This window comes from Anabrus simplex, chromosome 3, assembly GCF_040414725.1.
Source record: "Anabrus simplex isolate iqAnaSimp1 chromosome 3, ASM4041472v1, whole genome shotgun sequence".
NCBI classification, from domain to species: Eukaryota; Metazoa; Arthropoda; class Insecta; order Orthoptera; family Tettigoniidae; genus Anabrus; species Anabrus simplex.
The window spans coordinates 263,780,748-263,801,344 of NC_090267.1; the positions used below are offsets into that span (position 1 = coordinate 263,780,748).

Below are 20,597 nucleotides of genomic sequence, written 5' to 3' on the forward strand. Positions count from 1 at the left end.
ACCAAGTTTATTACTGGGGTAAGTCGTGTCCTAATATGGCACGAACACTACGTAAATACACACAGTTCAAGGATTTACTGTATTAGAAGAAACGAGTCCTAGAATAGTTAGAGTTATTGTACACGACAGTTTCTGTTTATTGTAGTAGTTCACTATTATGTGAAATTAACTAAGTCCACACGTCATGTTCTAGTCTGTGAATATCAAATATTTGACTTCGTACTTCAATGATTTCACACGTGTTATATTTCGAAATGTCTGTGAATTATATCGTAGTCGCGGCACGATAGACTAAGTATGGTGCGACGTCTTTTACAAGTGCGACGGCAATTGATAATCCCATAATTTTGTCTCCGCGAAACGCGACGGAAAGTACTATCTCCGAGACTGCACTGACAGACTGTACGAGGGTCAGTCTCCCCTCTGTCTCAATCACACACACACACATACTGCACTGCTCTGCACTGCACTGCTTGTCAGCCTTGACATAGTGGCCTATATATCTGCGCCGTGAGGGGTGGTGTTCTGAATCATGTGACCGAGAGTGCTGAATCTTCTTAAACTTTATATTGTTATAACTCAAAAATTACTGGACAGATTGCTTTGAAATTTACAGAATTTTACTTTTACGATGTCTGCTACAATTTAGCGTTGGTCCTGTTCAAATTGGTTAAGGCGTTAAAAAGTTCACGAAAGACAAATTCTTTCGAGAAATGTCTCTAGGGAAGACAAGTTTCAAGCGGTGGGTGACGTCACCTGACCTCGCCTGGCTCGCTCGTGGAGTCCGATACGTACTGGAATGTTCCTTCGCTCAGCTGTTCGCATGTCGGACGGAAATTGTATGCTGAAATAAAGTTTTTTCAATTGATATGTGCCAGGGCCTAGGCCTTCCTGGTACAATACATACATACATACATACATACATACATTATCATTATAGACTGTTATGCCTTTCAGCGTTCAGTCTGCAAGCCTCTGTGAATTTACTAAACGTCGCCACAATCCTCGATTTGCAACTAGTGTTGTGGCCTCATCTAGTTCTATACCTCCTATCTTTAAATCGTTAGAATCCGAGTCTAACCATCTTGGTCTATCTCTACTTCTCTTACCGTACATAGCAGAGTCCATTATTCTCCTAGGTAACCTATCCTCCTCCATTCACCTCACATGACCCCACCACCGAAGCCGGTTTATGCGTACAGCTTCATCCATCGAGTTCATTCCTAAATTGTCCTTTACCTCCTCATTCCGAGTACCATCCTGCCATTGTTCCCACCTGTTTGTACCAGCAATCATTCTTGCTACATTCATGTCTGTTACTTCTAACTTATGAATAAGATATCCTGAGTCCACCCAGCTTTCGCTCCCGTAAAGTTGGTCTGAAAACAGACCGATGTAAAGATAGTTTCGCCTGGGAGCTGATTTCCTTCTTACAGAATACTGTTGATCCCAACTGCGAGCTCACTGCATTAGCTTTACGACACCTTGATTCAATCTCACTTACTATATTACCATCCTGGGAGAACACACAACCTAAATACTTGAAATTATCGACCTGTTCTAGCTTTGACTTTCTTACCCACTGACATCAATTTAGTCTTCGAGAGGCTAATTTTCATACCATACTCATTGCACCTATTTTCAAGTTCCAAGATATTACACTGCAGGCTTTCGGCACAATCTGCCATTAAGACCAAGTTGTCAGCATAGGCCAGACTGCTTATTACATTTCCACCTAACCGAATCCCTCCCTGCCATTTTATACCTTTCAGCAGATGATCCATGTAAACTACAAACAGCAAAGGTGAAAGATTACAGCCTTTTCTAACCCCTGTAAGTACCCTGAACCATGAACTCATTCTACCATCAATTCTCACTGAAGCCCAATTGTCAACATAAATACCTTTGATTGATTTTAATAATCTACCTTTAATTCCATAGTCCCCCAGTATGGCGAACATCTTTTCCCTCAGTACCCTGTCATATGCTTTCTCTAGATCTATGAAACATAAACACAACTGCCTATTCCTCTCGTAGCATTTTTCAATTACCTGGCGCATGCTGAAAATCTGATCCTGACAGCCTCTCTGTGGCCTGAAACCACACTGGTTTCCATCCAACTTCCTCTCAACGACTGATCGCACCCTCCCGTCCAAGATGCCAGTGAATACTTTGCCTGGTATACTAATCAATGAGATACCTCGATAGTTGTTGCAATCCTTCCTGTTCCCTTGCTTACAGATAGGTGCAATTACTGCTTTTGTCCAATCTGAAGGTACCTTACCAAAACTCCATGCTAATTTTACTACTCTATGAAGCCATTTCATCCCTGCCTTCCCACTATACTTCACCATTTCAGGTCTAATTTCATCTATTCCTGCTGCTTTATGACAATGGAGTTTATTTACCATCCTTTCCACTTCCTCAAGCATAATTTCACCAACATCATTTTCCTCCTCCCCATGAGCTTGGCTGTTTGCAACACCACCAGGATGATTTCCTTTTACATTGAGAAGATGTTCAAAATATTCCCTCTACCTCTCCAGTGATTCCCTGGGATCTATTATGAGTTCACCCGAATTACCCAAAACACTGTTCATTTCCTTTTTCCCCCCATAATTCTTTATTACTGTCCAGAAAGGTTTCTCTGCTGCTTGACCTAGCCTTTCCAGGTTATTACCAAAATCTTCCGACGACTTCCTATTGGATTCAACAACTATTTGTTTCGCTCTGTTTCCTTCATCTACGTACAAATCCCTGTCTGCCTCGGCCCATGTTTGGAGCCATTTCTGATAAGCCTTCTTTTTACGTTTACAATCTGCTCTCACTTCATCATTCCACCAAGATGTTCACCTTTTCCCATCTTTACACACAGTTGTTCCTAAGCATTCCCTTGCTGTTTCTATTACAGCATCCCTGTATGCCACCCATTCACTTTCTATATCCTGAACCTGCTTACCGTCTACTGTTTGAAACTTCTCACTAATCATATCCATGTACTTCTGTCTAATTTCCTCGTCCTGGAGATTTTCTACCCTTATTCGTTTGCAAAAAGATTTCACTTTCTCTACCCTAGGCCTAGAGATACTTAGTTCACTACAGATCAGTTAGTGGTCTGTATCATCGAAAAATCAGCGGAAAACTTGTACATTCCTAACAGATTTCCTGAATTCAAAGTCTGTTAAGATATAGTCTATTATGGATCTGGTACCACTAGCTTGCCATGTGTAGCGGTGAATAGCCTTATGCTTGAAGAATGTATTCGTAACAGCTAAACCCATACTAGCACAGAAGTCCAGCAAACGCTTCCCATTCCCATTAGCTTCCATGTCTTCATCACATTTACCAATCACCTTTTCGTATCCTTCAGTTCCATTCCCAACTCTCGCATTGAAATCGCCCATTAGCACTATTCTATCATTGCTGTTGACCCTGACCATGATGTTACTCAAAGCTTCATAAAACTTGTCAACTTCATCCTCATCTGCACCCTCACATGGTGAATACACAGACACAATTCTAGTCCTAATTCCTCCAACTGACAAATCTACCCACATCATTCGCTCATTTACGTGCCTAACAGAAACTATGTTGCGTGGAATGGTATTCCTGATAAAGAGCCCTACCCCAGACACTGCCCTTCCCTTTTTAACACCTGTCAAGTACACTTTATAATCTCCTATCTGATCCTCGTTATCTCCCCTTACCCGAATATCACTTACTCCTAGCACATCCAGATGCATCCTCTTTGCTGACTCAGCCAGTTATACTTTCTTTCTTCCATAAGCCCCATTAATACTGATAGCTCCCCATCGAATTCCATTTCGTTCGCCAAGTTGTTTCCAAGGAGTCCCTCGTCTGTCAAATGGGAGTGGGACTCTGTTACTCCCATAGGTCCGAGGCTTGCTCGTTCATTGCTTTTTCTGAGCTCAGTACATTCATGAAGCAGGATGCTACCCTACTTGCACATAGTCCAAGTGAGGATCTCTCCTCTAACGGGTTTTGGACCACTGGTGAATTGTATAGTCCTAGCCGCATGAGCACAAGGAGGGCCACGACTCAGAATATGTCCGAGATGTCCACTCTCATTCCATAGCAACTGGTATCCCGACTCTCAGGACCAGTTACTAGGCCACTCAGCCGTTGCCCATGGTTCACGAACTAGGACGTGACTACAGTAACCCACAAACATGAACCACAAGTTTTAAAATGTACCCAAATTTTACCCTACTCAAATTTCGAACTCAATTTAACCCATAAATATGGGAAATGCGAGAAAATGTTTAAGAACCAAACATGTAGATGGAAAAAAGCGGCATCTGATGGCGCGAACTGGTTGTTGATATGATGTACCGTTTAGGAGTAGTGAACCTCGAAGTGGAGATCTGCAATTTTAAACGTGCTCATGCTCATCTGTCATCTATATAAATATTTACGTTTGTTTTCACAAGGGTTATTTTAAACATTTTAAGACATAATGCATTTTGTCTCAGAGGTTTCCAACGTGTTTCTTTGCACATATATGTATGGCTTGACTAAGGTAATGTATCTACATTCTATTTTTCAGTTTCTTTCTGTTATTTGAAGTTGCCTCGTGGATCATGCAAGGTTTATATCGCCATGTGGCATTGTGGTTGGCCACTATTTCTTGCTTTCTGTGGGTATTTATTTATTTATTTATTTGGTGGCCCGTTTTGTTCTTTCTGTTGTTGCCCATGTAACATTATTTATATCAGCTATGTTTTTCTTTGTGTCACAATTCGGTACATTGATTTGCACCTTGCTGTAATTGAGTGTCTGTATTGCATGAATGGGCTCTGTTGCACCTTGGATGTGTGTAACGTCGATTTTTTTCTACAGTTCATGTGTGGAAGTCTCTCTCTCTTTTTTTTTTTTTTTTGCTACTTGCTTTACGTCGCACCGACACAGATAGGTCTTATAGCGACGTGGGACAGGGAAGGGCTAGGAGTGGGAAGGAAGCGGCCGTGGCATTAATTAAGCTACAGCCCCTGCATTTGCCTGGTGTGAAAATGGGAAACCATGGAAAACCATCTTCAGGGCTGCGGACAGTGGGGTTTGAACCTACTCTCTCCCGAATACTGGATACTCTTTGTTATTATTCATGTACCAAATTGCTCTCCGATGTTGCCACTATCTTGTGTATCGAAAGGGCCTGTACATGGATGGTTTGTGCTGTTTTGGCATTTGAATTGTATATGAGAGACATATTGATGATGTGATTTGGGCCTCCGATCTTGTGTGGGTTTGGCCTCAAATATCCGCGCGAGACGTTATTTATGAACCATGCTTCTACATTTTTGGGGTTCTTTTGATCATTGTTATCTTCTATGTGTTCCCTGTTTCTTGGACCCCTTTCTACCCTATTGTGTGAGTGTTCGAATGCGAGATATGTAGGATGCATATCATATTGCCTAGATGTGTTGTTTATTCTTATTTTTTTTGGGGGGCTGTGGCATTGTTTTTGGGTGTGTATATGTTCCCTTAGCAACGCCTTATTTATCCCTGATCCCGGGTGCCATGCCTGTGCGCGCCTTCTTTTCCTTGATCTTTGGTTCGGCCATATCTTATCTTTCGTCTTTCTTTTTTTTTGAGTTCGTTGGAAACCATTATCGAGTGGCATCCCATTGAATGGCCGTGTATTGCGACCATGTAGAGACTCATCCTGTTGATATGGATTTTTTATAATTTATTACTTTGGGCTGAGCTCAGCATCACACTCATTCTATTTTGTTCCCAGGTAACAATTTCTTTTGTTATTTTGTGATTAACTGTAATTTATGTATGGTTGAAGCTGTTGGCTGAATCACATTATGAGGCGCGATGCTATGAGGATAGTGAATAGTTTATTAACTCACGTATTGTTTCCATCTGGGCCAGGGCCTTCGGTGTTAGGCCCCTTAAAACAACAAGCAGCAAGCACCATCTGGGCCTGGTTTCCTTTTTCTTATTTTATCTCTTCTTGATTTTTGTGTGGCCATTTACTATTTTGAATATATTATTTAATAAACTCTTTTGTTTTTCTAACCGGCATTACCGTATTTACTTGTGTATTAGACCCCCCCCTCTGGCTTTTCAAGACGAAGAAAATTAAAAAAATAAATCTCGCACATAAGATCTCCCAACGAAATTCGTCAGAGAAGAACGATTCCGGTTTGAAGCGGGTACAAGTCTTATTGCAGCTCTGATGACATCGCACAAATAGGTGAATAGGCCTAGCTTCGTGTCCGACCCGCGCATTGCAAGCATGCATCAATCATGATATATGTCTGAGTTTTGTAGTTAATAATGTCCACCAGCGTAATGGTTAGCACAATTAGTTGCTGTTCTTGGAAGTCTGACTTCGACTGCCTGTACTGTACTGCCAGAGATTTACGAATGGCAGGAAGTTTGATATGCCGTAAAAGCGGTAGGCCTACATGCAACTCCCCTCTACTGCGGGTGTGTCTAAAAAGAGCTGTACCACCTCGGGATGAGGAAAGGAGTTTACTTTAGTTGAGAAATATTTGCGGTTGTTGCTATTTATACACCAGGCGAGATCATTAACAAAGTGGTCGTTTAATATCTCGTAACTCGGGCCAATGTAGGTATATATTTGGGGAGAAGTAAGTTTAAAATATGATAAAAACTATCCAATTAAAATGATTGTTTTACTCGCCAATGTATCTAACAAATAATAATAATTTTATGTATACACATATTTTAAACTATTTTCGGAGACGCCAAACAGAACATACTAGGGTGTGCGTTAATAAAAAAAAGATACAACGAACGTACAAATTTAAACATTATGATAATAAAACGCATCTCCGCCACACCTGCAGATATCCATAAATGCGGCATATTTTCCTGTTATTTATTTTTATTTTGTCCGTCACGGAACTTTTGGCACTATCAGAGCGAATATACCTAACCTAAACAATGTGGTCTGTCTTATCTCATGGACAGCTGTTTATGTAAATCCTGATGTGATAAATGTAGAGAACAAATATGAAATGTACTTAAAAATAAGGGTCTGTGTTTCAACAGCCGGAGTTATCAAAAGAATGTTTCCAGTTACTATATATTACATTCGGAAGTAGAACTCGTAGCATATGCTAGTTATCAGCTGATGGTTTGGCATGCCTTCCACAGCACGGCTTCTGCTACATATACACCATCTGGGAATATCAGAGACCATCGCCAGAAACCATTTGGGAATAGATTCACACTGTTTAGACTCTATAGTCAGGAACGAAATTATTTTTAAAAGGTTCAAAAAGACGGGACTTCGCATGCTCTCGATTGCAGTGCATGGCTCAAAGAGAATGAAGCATGGCTGACGCGACTGACGAGATGGCAGTGAAGATGATGTCACTTGGAATGCTGACACGCCACTAGCAGGGCAGGGAAGTTGGCGGCGCAAAGCGATAATTCAAATGAAAGCAGTGATCACTTTTACTGTGTGATAGGCCTACTGCTGAACTGACAAGAGACAAATGAATGGCCATTAAGTTCTTTGTATCAATACTTAATTACATAACATGAAACCCTTATCCCTTTTTTCTATGGGGGCGAGTATGAAGTGAGACGAATCTTCATAGCGAGTTTTTACGGCCATATGCCCTTCCTGACGTCAACCTCACCAGAGGAATTAATGAAATGTAATGAATGACGTGATATGAGTAACTAAAACGGGTTTATATGTAACATAGGCCTAAAAGTCGTGTTCACCATTTATTGTCTTTTTGTGTTTAGAAATACTGCCTTCCGACGAAAATAGCCAGTATAACTTAAATACATTCTAAGTTTGTTAAATAAGAGTATAGAATGTTTACACGTACAATTTATAGCTCTTTATAGCCTAGAAGTCATGTGTTCGATGCACAAAATTTTGAGGTTATCGCATATTGGACCCCTCCCCTTAATATTTTTGGCTGTAAACGTGGGAAAAAAACGGGTGTAATATGTGAGTAAATATGGTATTATTGTAGGAGTAGGAGGGGTAGCCTTTTAAATTTTATCCTTTTGATTTAATAGGCTCATGTTCAGTTCATGACTTCATCTCTAGTCATTTTCGACCCGGTCCATGCGAACATGATAGGTAAGTATTTATGTATCGCCCCATTACCTCTGGTTGATTTGAACTTCCACTGATTTTTTATTTTGGTTTTCATTTTTCGTTATCTTTCTGCCTGTGTATGTGTTGTGTTTACAGGCTATTTATTCCTCGGTGCTCATCGTGCCCAGACCTGCCGTGGGCATGCGAGAAGAATAACATGGAGCTGGTCTAACACAACAACATATTGTATTCATCGTAGGAAACTACTGGTTCGCATAGCAGGGGGTGCAGAATATCTCAGTGAATGAAGTAGCAGTTGAGTTTCTTACATAGTTCGTCTTAATTGGACGTAAAAAAATATATAGTATTGACTAGGAGGATTAAAATATTTTTTGTACAATTCTGTAAGAAATTCAACCATCAATATAGTTTCAACAATGAGATTCATAGTCTGTAATAAATAGCAGTTGAGGTCGAACAGGTGACAAGAGCACGGTGATAACCGATAATGCGATTATCGATACATTTACCGGTTGATTTTCAAACACTGCATCTCGTATTACCAGCTACTATCAAAAGTCAAACAAATCCAATTTGACCGCAGAAAGCGAAAACAAAACGTTGATATACAAAATCCGTAAAATAATGATGTTCATTCATACAACCGTAAAACACACTCAAAATCCGTACATTTTATGGAAAAAAACAGAACAAATGGCAGCACTTTCGATTGCAGCATATTTCAGCTCTATTGACTTTAGGTTATAGAATTCTTGGGAGTGAATTATCTACCACACCTAAAACACCAGCAAAATAGCAGACTTCATAGCAGGTGTGGATGTTTTTCTACTGAAGGAAATACTAAGTACAGTAGAACCTCAATAATTCAAAATCGGTTAATTAAAAATTCCACCTAATTCGAGGAAGCTCTCGTTCCCAGAAACATGAGGTATGGTTTTGCATGTTATTTAAATTGTTTAATTCAAAATACGGATAATTCGTAATTCGAAGAACAATGTCAGTCCCATTACTGAAATTCAGACTTATAATTCAAAACTGCCTTTATATTTTAAAAAATGTATTTAACAGAGTAATTTAAATTAAAAATCTATCCACATCACGATAGAACAAGTCCTCCGGAACATGCAGGGGTAGCTTTCCGCACTTTCACTCACTTCAGTGTGTCTACAGTGTGCTTCATATTTGCTGAGTTTGAATGAAATCATAATTCTTTTGTATTCAGCGTTTTAAGGAACACCACAATATCACGTAGCAGGCAGTGTGCGGAGAGGCAGAATCCGTGAACACTGGCGATGCTGACAGTTGCTGAGGAAGCATAGCTCATATAATCAATTCATACATTCCAAACAATATTGTCAATGCCGATGAAACTGCATTGATTTTTTAATGTTGAGCTCAAACAGGCTTATGGTTTTAAAGAAGAGAAGTGCTAACCCAGAAATCGTACAAAGGTCATTGTACAGAGTTGCAATGCACACGGAAGCGAGAGACATCCTCTCCTCGTCATAGGAGAGTTTGATAGCCACGATGTTTTAAGGGTGTCGAACATTTTTCCGTGCAAGTACAAGGCATCTAAAAAATGCAAACAGTACAGTAATCCAAGAAATAAAGCATCTGCACAGGAGAGACAGCATAATTTGTCCTCGTCTTTGAATCGTGTGGATTTTTTTCTTTCATTGTGTGAGGTTATGTTTGCCAGTGATTTATCGAAGTGCATTATTTGAATACTGTAAATGCACCTTGTTGGATACATTCTGGAAACTTTTTTTTTTCCATGGCATTTGATGAAAGGTTTAACTGTGAACCAAGGTTAATTGCATGTAGTACCGGGTCATATAATATTTTGTGATGCGACAAGGGTTGGCATTTCTGAATTATGAGTTGGCGGTTAATTCGAAATCACGTAATTCGAAGACCGATTTTTGCATACCAATGACTTCAAATTAAGGAGGTTTTACTGTAATCTTCTCATGGATGCTATCGTTGCAGAAAGTCTGTAAACAATGTTACATACCAAAGCTTTTGAAATTCTAGCGTGTTCAATGTTGAATGCACTTGATGGCACAGTAGATTATCCTCTGTATGAATACGGTGACAAAAAAATAAGAGACAATGAAGCTAAATCACCTTATGGTGATGACCAACTAAACAATTAAATGGCAGAAAATGCATTCCTTACACTTTGTGTGGTTTTTAATTTTTTTTTCTTTCTGCTTTCCCAGGGATCAGCTTACAACTGGTGTTGGCTTATCATCCAATAAATACAGATCACCAGCTGATTCAATGACATGAATCTAAAATGTATGTATCCAAAAATAAAGAAGGAAAAATATGAAAGCTGAATGTATTTATGAGTTAAAATCAAGAGACACCATACCAACTTACCTTGAGGGTCATGAACTAAGTGTAGGGCTGAGAAGTTGAAGACCGGAGCATCACTCTTCTTCTTTTTATGTTTCTGGAAAAAAGGAAGCAAGAACATAATTTTATACAACCAGGTGTTACTTAAACAGCAGATATACTCACTGAAGGACGATGATTGAAAAAAGTGGAAAGTCTCAGTACTTACAAAGTTTGATCAAAGAGGATAGTAGAAACAGGAAAGGTAGGCATTCACATTTCTTCGAAGTGTTAGAAGCCTGATCTGGAATAAGGATGTACCCCAGGAAAGCAAACTTATTATACAAGGCAATACCCAGAATTCCTGAGAATTCGTTCATAAAAACATGAACAGTTACATTAACACGTTCACTGCCACCATTTTCTAAAATATATTTCTCAGGAGCTCTTTTGGCCATATCAGTCAATCCTAATCAATGGCACTAAATTTTATCAAAATAAAAAAAGTCAATATTATTCATTTAAAACAATATTTACACTGACTGACAGAGCAAATGCAACACCAAGAAGGAGTGGTCAGAACTTTATGCCAATTGCAGGGTAGACTGACGTCACTGAGTTATGCTCATGATGTGAAATGCGCCACTGTGCTGCGCACGTAGCGAACGATAAATAGGACACGGCGTTGGCGAATGGCCCACTTCGTACCGTGATTTCTCAGCCGACAGTCATTGTAGAACGTGTTGTCGTGTGCCACAGGACACGTGTATAGCTAAGAATGCCAGGCCGCCGTCAACGGAGGCATTTCCAGCAGACAGACGACTTTACGAGGGGTATGGTGATCGGGCTGAGAAGGGCAGGTTGGTCGCTTCGTCAAATCGCAGCCGATACCCATAGGGATGTGTCCACGGTGCAGCGCCTGTGGCGAAGATGGTTGGCGCAGGGACATGTGGCACGTGCGAGGGGTCCAGGCGCAGCCCGAGTGACGTCAGCACGCGAGGATCGGCGCATCCGCCGCCAAGCGGTGGCAGCCCCGCACGCCACGTCAACCGCCATTCTTCAGCATGTGCAAGACACCCTGGCTGTTCCAATATCGACCAGAACAATTTCCCGTCGATTGGTTGAAGGAGGCCTGCACTCCCGGCGTCCGCTCAGAAGACTACCATTGACTCCACAGCATAGACGTGCACGCCTGGCATGGTGCCGGGCTAGAGCGACTTGGATGAGGGAATGGCGGAACGTCGTGTTCTCCGATGAGTCACGCTTCTGTTCTGTCAGTGATAGTCACCGCAGACGAGTGTGGCGTCGGCGTGGAGAAAGGTCAAATCCGGCAGTAACTGTGGAGCGCCCTACCGCTAGACAACGCGGCATCATGGTTTGGGGCGCTATTGCGTATGATTCCACGTCACCTCTAGTGCGTATTCAAGGCACGTTAAATGCCCACCGCTACGTGCAACATGTGCTGCGGCCGGTGGCACTCCCGTACCTTCAGGGGCTGCCCAATGCTCTGTTTCAGCAGGATAATGCCCGCCCACACACTGCTCGCATCTCCCAACAGGCTCTACGAGGTGTACAGATGCTTCCGTGGCCAGCATACTCTCCGGATCTCTCACCAATCGAACACGTGTGGGATCTCATTGGACGCCGTTTGCAAACTCTGCCCCAGCCTCGTACGGACAACCAACTGTGGCAAAGGGTTAACAGAGAATGGAGAACCATCCCTCAGGACACCATCCGCACTCTTATTGACTCTGTACCTCGACGTGTTTCTGCGTGCATCGCCGCTCGCGGTGGTCCTACATCCTACTGAGTCGATGCCGTGCGCATTGTGTTACCTGCATATCAGTTTGAAATAAACATCAATTATTCGTCCGTGCCGTCTCTGTTTTTTCCCCAACTTTCATCCCTTTCGAACCACTCCTTCTTGGTGTTGCATTTGCTCTGTCAGTCAGTGTATTTATTGACGCTTTAAATCGTCCGTGGCACTTCAGGCCATGTTTCGGATGAGAGTGCCATCTGATGCTTTAAAGCGTCAAGCAAGACTTTTCTTTTGTATTAATTATTTGTATAACAATGCACGTGTTGGATCAGGGAGCACATTACTGTAAATAAACATCTGTTTGTCTTAAATTTTGACAAAATCCAGTTTTATTGTTAAACAAATAATAAAAACACAAACATGCTAATTATGTCCACATAATATTTACGAACGGCACTAGTGGTGAGAGCTTTGATTATACATCTATTTGTTTGACAGATAACACTGCACCGTAGACAGTATCTTGGTTGACCTGGATACGTGGGGCATTCGTAAATTGTGTCTATTGTGTCTGTTCGTCTTCCTTCTGAGCACAGAGTGTACATCTCTTCCTCATAATCTGTTTCTTTCCTGGTGTTGGTTTGCGCTTTACGAGAACATGCTGCAGTGGCACATCACATGATAAGCGGTTCTTTTCACTCATTGAAGGTAACAGTTGCTTGATAACGTTCAGTCTGAAATCATAAAGTGGCACAGTGCCACCAGAGTACTTACTGAACAAGTAATGTGAATTCAGCAGAATCATTTCAACAAAGTGTATGAAAAGTTTCTTAGGCCAACAAACCGTTTTCCTTTGGGATCTTGTCTATCCACTCCTGGCATGAATTTGTTGTAACTAAAAACTGGCAAAGGCTTTTTTACTGTTTCTTTCTGTCTGTTTTCCACTTTCACAAGTCTATTTTCATACTCTGTTGAGATGTAACTTACATCTCGTTTGTCTTTCCACTTGCCTATCACAACTCCATTAGCATATCTAGCAACTGTCTCCCCTTTTTTCAGTTTTGCAACTTTCACTTCCTTAGGTGAATTTCTTCCATCCAACCTTAGCGTTCCAGTACAGTGTGTTCCTTCATCCAAGAGTTTCTTAGCCAAATCAAAATTGCTGTAATAGTTGTCCATAAAAATGTGGTGACCAAAATTTAATTTAACTGCTAATACTGTAATGGATAACTACCTTCTGTGCATGACCTTTACCACCACAATCATATAATGAACCAGTATATATCGCAACTTTCTGGGTGAATCCTTTTGGTGTTGTCAGCATGTAAAATTTCACTCCATATTTAAGCTGCTTGTTCTGGATGTATTGACGAAATTACAAACGACCTCGCCAAAGAACCCTGCTTTCATCTAGTGATAGTACACTTCTGACATCCTGTTGTTGAAATATGTGATCACTGGTCTTATTTTGTACAAGCGGTCACTTGGTTTCGGTTCACCTCCACCAGGATTAATTGAAAAATGAAGAGCGCGCAATGTCAGAAGAAACCTATTGCGACTCATACTTGCTGAAATGCCTTTTATTATGGAATAAAACATCTTTCTTCCAATAATCCTGTAATCTATTCATTTTCACGTTATCCATGTGGAGAAACACACCCAAAAATACCAGTAGCTCTTCTAAAGTTACGTCTTTGCACAGACAGATTCACAATGTGTACCAAAAAATATCTGTATGGCATTGCAATTAGTTTCGTCTAAAACTTCTTGGAGAAATAAATCTTCCAATAAAAGACGGAAGTAGTCAATAGGCTGGTTATTGTCCGGGCAAATAAGAAAGCTTTCCTTCTTAGTAAATGGGAAACAAGTCATTCCTACTGGATCACCTACCCAATTAATTTCCTCTTCATTTGCGGATGTTGATTGCACATTTTCAAAAAACACTGTCGTTTTCATTCACGCACTGTTGTCACTTCCGCTCTCAGAATTCCTTCACTCATTGTCCTCACTGGCTGACAATATATCAGAATCGCTGTCAGAATTCTCTAACATTTTAATTAAATATTCATTAGTATAAAATTGTGTCTCATACTTCTTCTTCTTACGATGAGACGGACTGGGCTCTGACCTGTTCTTCTCCATTTCGAAGCAATACTGATAGTCACGTAATTGCTCAACAATGGAACCGCATGTGGCAAATTGTTCTAAAGGTAACCTTCTTGCAGTGCCGGCATAACCACAAGCATCAATCGCCAAGCCGGCACGTTTCTATGTAGCTTTAGAAACATAGGGCTCTGGATGCTTTAAAGCGGCAGCGGCATTGCTGCATATATCACCTCGACTCTTTAAAGCGTCAGTGGCTGTGAACGTGTTTATGCTTAATTTCTACCACCTTCAAAGTAGTCACCCTGGCCTTGAATACATCAATTTTTTTCATTTTTGGTAGCACTCAAGGAAATCTTCTGGCTTTATGTGTTCACTACCTCCTGTGATTCTGCTTGGATCTCTTCAATGGAATCAAAACACCTCACATCTTCCCTCAGTAGTCTCAATTATTTTTTTGTTTAGTAAAACTTCTAGTTGATAACACTGACCTACGAATTCAAACTTTCCGATCACTGCATGAAGTTTATATAGTGATCTTTTATATTTCGGCCATGCTGATTCTGGAACTGAAGTCAGTTTTCCCCTATCACATCAGGTTTTTGTGCAAATTCAAAATGAAAATTTGATAAAAATGCAGCACGTGCACATGCAAGATTACTATTATCACAAGTAAAGAACACTTCTTTCTTATTATTTTCACCCATCTGAACACTCCTATCTGCATCCGGGAGATAGTAGGTTCGAATCCCATCGGCAGCCCTGAAGATGGTTTTCCGTGGTTTCCCATTTTCACACCAGGCAAATGCTGGGGCTGTACCTTAATTAAGGCCACGGCCGCTTCCTTCCAACTCCTAGGCCTTTCCTATCCCACTGTCGCCATAAGACCTATCTGTGTCGGTGCGACGTCAAGCCCCTAGCAAAAAAACAAAAACAAAAAAGAAAACACTCCTATCTGACACAGGTATACTTATGAACATAATATAAAGATATGTAGTGTACTGTGTTAACAGATCTGTAGAAAAATACAACCATATGGATCAAAATTTACCAGGCATTAAGCCTCATAACGTACTGAGAATGGTAAGTCTATGGCTTCAATTTTATAATGTCCAACCTTAGTATAACAAACGTCTTCGCCTTACTTTTTGTGTGTGAGGTGTAGTTGGACCTTCTCTCTTTAGTAACCAGCAGTAAGTCCGGCCCCGCTGTGTAGGGGGCAACGCGTCCGCCTGTCACCTGGCGGCCCCGGGTTCGATTCCTGGCTGGGTCAGGGGTTTTAAAATTGTAAATGATTAATATCCCTGGCCTGGAGACTGGATGTTTGTGTCGTCCTTAACGTTCCTTTCCTCACATTCAACACTCTACACTTCCTCCATTCCAATTAAACGCAGGTTCATATCACATGGTGCAAGTAGGGGCAAAAGATCTCTATAGGTCAACACCCTGAACAAACAGCATTTTTATTTTAAAAAAAAAACAGCAGTAATCTGCCAGGATATTTGTTCCATTCCCTTGATATCTGCGTTCCATTTCCTGTAGATCCTGATGGAATCTTCCTCCTTGCTCTTCGCTCAGCATTCCTGGGTTCTCAGGTTAATAGTCCAGATGTGAATGTAACATGTACAATTTCAAGCTCATTTTGCAGCCTAAATCTTGGAAAGAAACAAGCAATCTATCCACCATTTGTTTGTAGTCTGAGTCCTTGGTGTTTCCAAGAAAGCTTTTGACCACATTCCAGAATGCTGTCCATGCCGATCGTTCTGCAGCGCACATAACGTCTTCAAAATTAGCATCAGAAAAAAGTTTTCTGATATCTGGACCTGTGAAAACACCCTCCTTGATTTTGGAATTACTGATGCCTGGGAATCAATGACACAGGTACTGAAAGCAATCATATTCATCGTTTAGGGCCTTAACAAATTGCTTCATAAGCCTTAGTTTGATATGAAACGGAGATAACTATTTTGCTCTTGTGAACAAGAGTTTCTTGTTTTATATTTTTCGACCCTACAATCCATTGTCTACGTGGCCATTCTTTTTGAGTCCAGTGATGTAACCTTGCTTGACTGTCCCACTCACACAGAAAGCAGGGGTGCTTTGTATAACCTCCTTGTAAACCTAACTGAATACCTATCACTTTGAAATCATCACACACTTGCCACTTGTGATCCTGGTACTTCAGTTTACACAACAGCATTTTGAGATTTCCATACGTTTCTTGCATAATAACTGAATGAGCAATGGGAATGGATGCAAGTTTGTTTTCATTGTGAAGAAGGACGCACTTCAAACTACATTTGGAAGTGTCGATGAAAAGTCTCCAGTCAACAAGGTCATAGTCTCAAGATAACCACCGGAATGTTGTTGCAGTAAACCAAGGCTCCCTCGTCAGAAAAGAAGGGTGTAAATTCTTGTTCTCAGTATCTGTACCAATAGTACATCGTCCCTGGTGCCAACATGTTCCTTTCACGAAGTCTAGACCTCAGTAACTCGGCAGATTCCTTTGTAAGGCCAAGATCTCGAAGAAAGTCATTTAATGCACTTTGCTTGAACAGTCTTGGTTCTTTTTCAACACATTCAGGGGAGAAATCACAGTCAGAGTTGGTGCCCGCCATTTCTGCATCAGATTCAGAAGAGGGACCATCCTGTAAATGTTCTGGACGCTGTGGTACTGGTGTATCAGGGCCATGAGGAACAGGTAAAATTGCAGATCAAATATTGCTTGGATACACAATGTTACCTTTGTTGCTGCTGTGAAATTCCTTCACATTCACAGAACAGAAGTAGCAGTGAGTACTGTGGTCTGAGGGTTCTCGCCACATCATTGGAATACCGAATGGCAACGCAGTTCACTTACTGTTCACCCATTGCTGTAAATGTTCTATACAGGTTCTACAAGCCTTATGTGGTGTCCACGGCTTGTCTTGGTCTCCAAGTTTCAAGCCAAAGTAGGCGTAGTAGGCCTTTCTCACGAACTCGGTTATATTGCGCCGCTGTCTTATCGGCAAGAAACTTCCACATACATAGCAGAATGTATCTGGATTGTTCTTGCAGCCACGTCATGGCATGTTGATAGATGTAAGTTCAATAAAAATATTAACACAGTGCATCACTCACATATAGAGCGCTTATGAAGACAAAAATCTCTTTTCACTAGCAAGCGAAACACAACTCAGACTGTCGCGGACGAAGCACAACAAGAGAATGACAACCACTCAACCAAAACCGCGCACTATGTTGTACATAGTTGCCGGCTCTACACTCTGAGTGTGATAATACAGGACTACGAGATGGCTGGAGGATGTCGAATTAATAAAATAACAAAATAAATTAATAAAAGAATATGGAAATCTAAATTAAAGCAACACACTTCCTAACAATGTAAGAAGTGCATTAGTGCATGTGATGAAATAAACGTAATACAGGATTTTTGAGAAAATGTGATGTGATGGGGAAAAATTAACACTGGATCCTGATTCAGGATGCATAAGTCATCCTAAAAAGCAATACAAGATGGCGGCAATGAAACCATCTGGGCAGAGCTACAAACTTCTTGTGGAGAATTCCTTGAATTTATAATGGAAAATAAAATCTTGAAAATAAACATCAGCTTGATGCTGCTTCAAACTTGGCACACTTTTTCTGTCCATCGAGAGAAAGGCGACTTCCATTGAGAAGATTGCTGCTTTGTTCCACGATCTTAACCATACACCCACAATTCATCGTAAATTATGACTCTGGACAGGAAGTCAGAATCTTCTTTAACTGTTTTTTGGAGCTCAGTGCACACTCAAATCCAACGGTTTAGTTGGCCATTGCTCAAGAGAAGAGGAACCAACTTCGATGTAATTTGCCTCAAGTTCAGTTCATTTGCTAAAATGTGTCAACATGTTTTGTATGACACTCCAACACAATAGCAAACATCATGAATGGTCTGTCTTCATGGATAACCTCACACACTTTTGCAATCATTTCAGGGGTGTGAATGCTGAGAATCAACACAAATGTTTGTTATCTTCTACAAATTCACGGCCCCTCTGCAAATGTGTTTGCTTACTTTAAAGCTTGGTCGCCAAAAGCCTCTTTTAGCATTCGATGGATTTCTGCAGCAGTTTTATATATCCTGAAGCAAAACTGAATGAAGTTTCTTTCCTCTTTAACGTTAGTCAGTTCAAAATTCACAGAAGCACAAGTATGTAGTGTAAAGGAAAGCACCGAAACCTGGAAACATAAGCACTTACGAAGAGGCTGGTTGGCAGACTAATAGTTTAAACATATACCAGGAGGCAACTAGAGCCAGACTTTGCAACACTGCTTGTTCTTGAAGAATATTCAAATTCTCTGAAATTCTGGGTAACATAATATGTGTCATGTAAAATAATATCAATCGAGGAATTGGCTAATACAATCACCCATTTCCCTTGTCCAGCTCCTGCCATATATCATATCTACTACGTTCCAATATTAATCTTTGCATCAGAAACTTGCCAGGCAAGTTGGCCATACGGTTAGGAGCGCGCACGTGTGAGCTTGCATCCGTGAGATAGTGGGTTCGAACCCCACTGTCGGCAGCCCTGAAGAGGGTTTTCCGTGGTTTCCCAATTTCACACCAGGCAAATGCTGGGGCTGTACATTAATGGCTGATGAAACTAGTGCCTGAACGGAGATGAAATGTAAACATTGCATAGTTTGTATTAAAAAAGTGGACCTTAAAAATAAAATTTTTAACTATTATTGTGATCACAGTTCAATATGAATCAATCATCATGAAATTTACATCTTTTGATTGTGAGGAACAGTTAACAAGTAAATAAAGGTTTACAGTGATGCTGCAAGCTAATGTGACGGGAATCGAAAAACTAAAACTTCTAATGATCGGAAAATCCGTGAAGCCTCACTGTTTCTTGTGTGAATTAATTATCGGTCACGTAGGAAAGCAACCTCCGAAGTTGCAGATGACAAGCTCCATTTACAATTCTCGGCTGTGTGGTATTGACAAGTTTCAACATGAAGGGAGGAAAGGTTAACAGTAACAAACAGAAGAGACTAACAGATTTTTTTCAAAGGTGTTAACCAAGGTATGTTTCTTGTTTCACTACTGTATGTGCTGTATCCTGTCTTCTAAAAAGTTGTTATATTAAGGGTTATAATTGAAGTGATGCTGTAAAATAGAGTTTGTTTGTATATTTTTAAATACTGTTAAAAATAATGTATAGAGTATAAGCCTGTAGATACATATGATTCAATTATGTGCTAAAGACTCAAAAATGGTATTCTTATATCTCGAAATTTCAATAACTCGAAATAAAATTCAACTCCTGAGGTGATTCGGGATATCAAGGTTCCACTGTAGTGTTATTACTCTCGGTCTGTTGCAGAATGAAACAACAGGTTAGGATATTTCTCAGTTATTAACCTATCGAATCTGCCAAGTTGGGGTCAGAAGGCCAGTGCCTCAACTGTCTGAACCACTCAGCCCGACTTGTAATGTTTTTTTACTGTAAAATTTACATATATTTTTACTTAAATTGGGCAGCACTGAGCAGTTATTGTATTCAGTGTAGTTGTATATTTGTGTAAGAAAGTGATCAGTTTAGGACCTTCCATGGTCAGTGTATTCATACCAATTATTAAAAGTAATTCAGCATGGGGCTTTTATAAAAGAGACTTTTTCCCAGCAATGAAAAGGTTAAGCAGGGCTTACCGAGTTATCCACAATATCTTGTTGAACAATTCACGAAAAAACTTCCAAGTTAATGGGTGCCACAGACTACAGTGACTCCGTGGCAGTTGTAATCTAAAATAAGAACTGAAGAATACTCACGACAACGAGTTGCTTCACCTTCTTGAGCTGCTTCTCTCTCTTACGGGTCTTCTTGTTCACTCGATTGGCCATCACTACCTCCTTAGCCGATGGTTCGTCCTGCAGGAATGTAAATAAACCAATTATTTTATTTCCAAACATACTCCCCCCAATCAATCAATCAATCAATCAATCAATCAATCAATCAATCAATCAATCAATCAATCAATCAATCAATGACCATGGATCTGCATTTAGGGATGTTGCCCAGGTAGGAGATTCCCTATCAGTTGTTTACCTTATCTTTTCTTATATGATTTCATAGAAGCTGGAAACTTATCTAAAATCTCCCATGGGCCGATGACCTTCGATGTTAGGCCCCTTAAAACAACAAGCATCAAAATCTCCCATCATAAATTATTCCAACTTCTAATTCCTCTTCACATAAACAAGTATTTGCCCCTATTTGTCCTCTTAACTTCCAACTTTACCTTCATATTACGATCTTT

General features: G+C 40.5%; 1 protein-coding gene across 3 annotated transcripts in view; it reads right to left on the reverse strand.

Annotated features, from left to right (window-relative positions):
* Positions 1–20,597, reverse strand: part of Mys45A (SDA1 domain containing protein Mys45A) — a 274,404-nt gene that overhangs the window by 90,942 nt on the left and 162,865 nt on the right. For all 3 annotated transcript variants that reach the window (XM_067143006.2, XM_067143005.2, XM_067143007.2), the window contains exons 9-10: positions 20,110–20,208; positions 10,466–10,538 (exon numbers count right to left, since the gene is read on the reverse strand). In XM_067143006.2, coding sequence (XP_066999107.2) covers positions 10,466–10,538; positions 20,110–20,208 — 172 coding nt within the window. The remainder of the gene's footprint in view (positions 1–10,465; positions 10,539–20,109; positions 20,209–20,597) is intronic.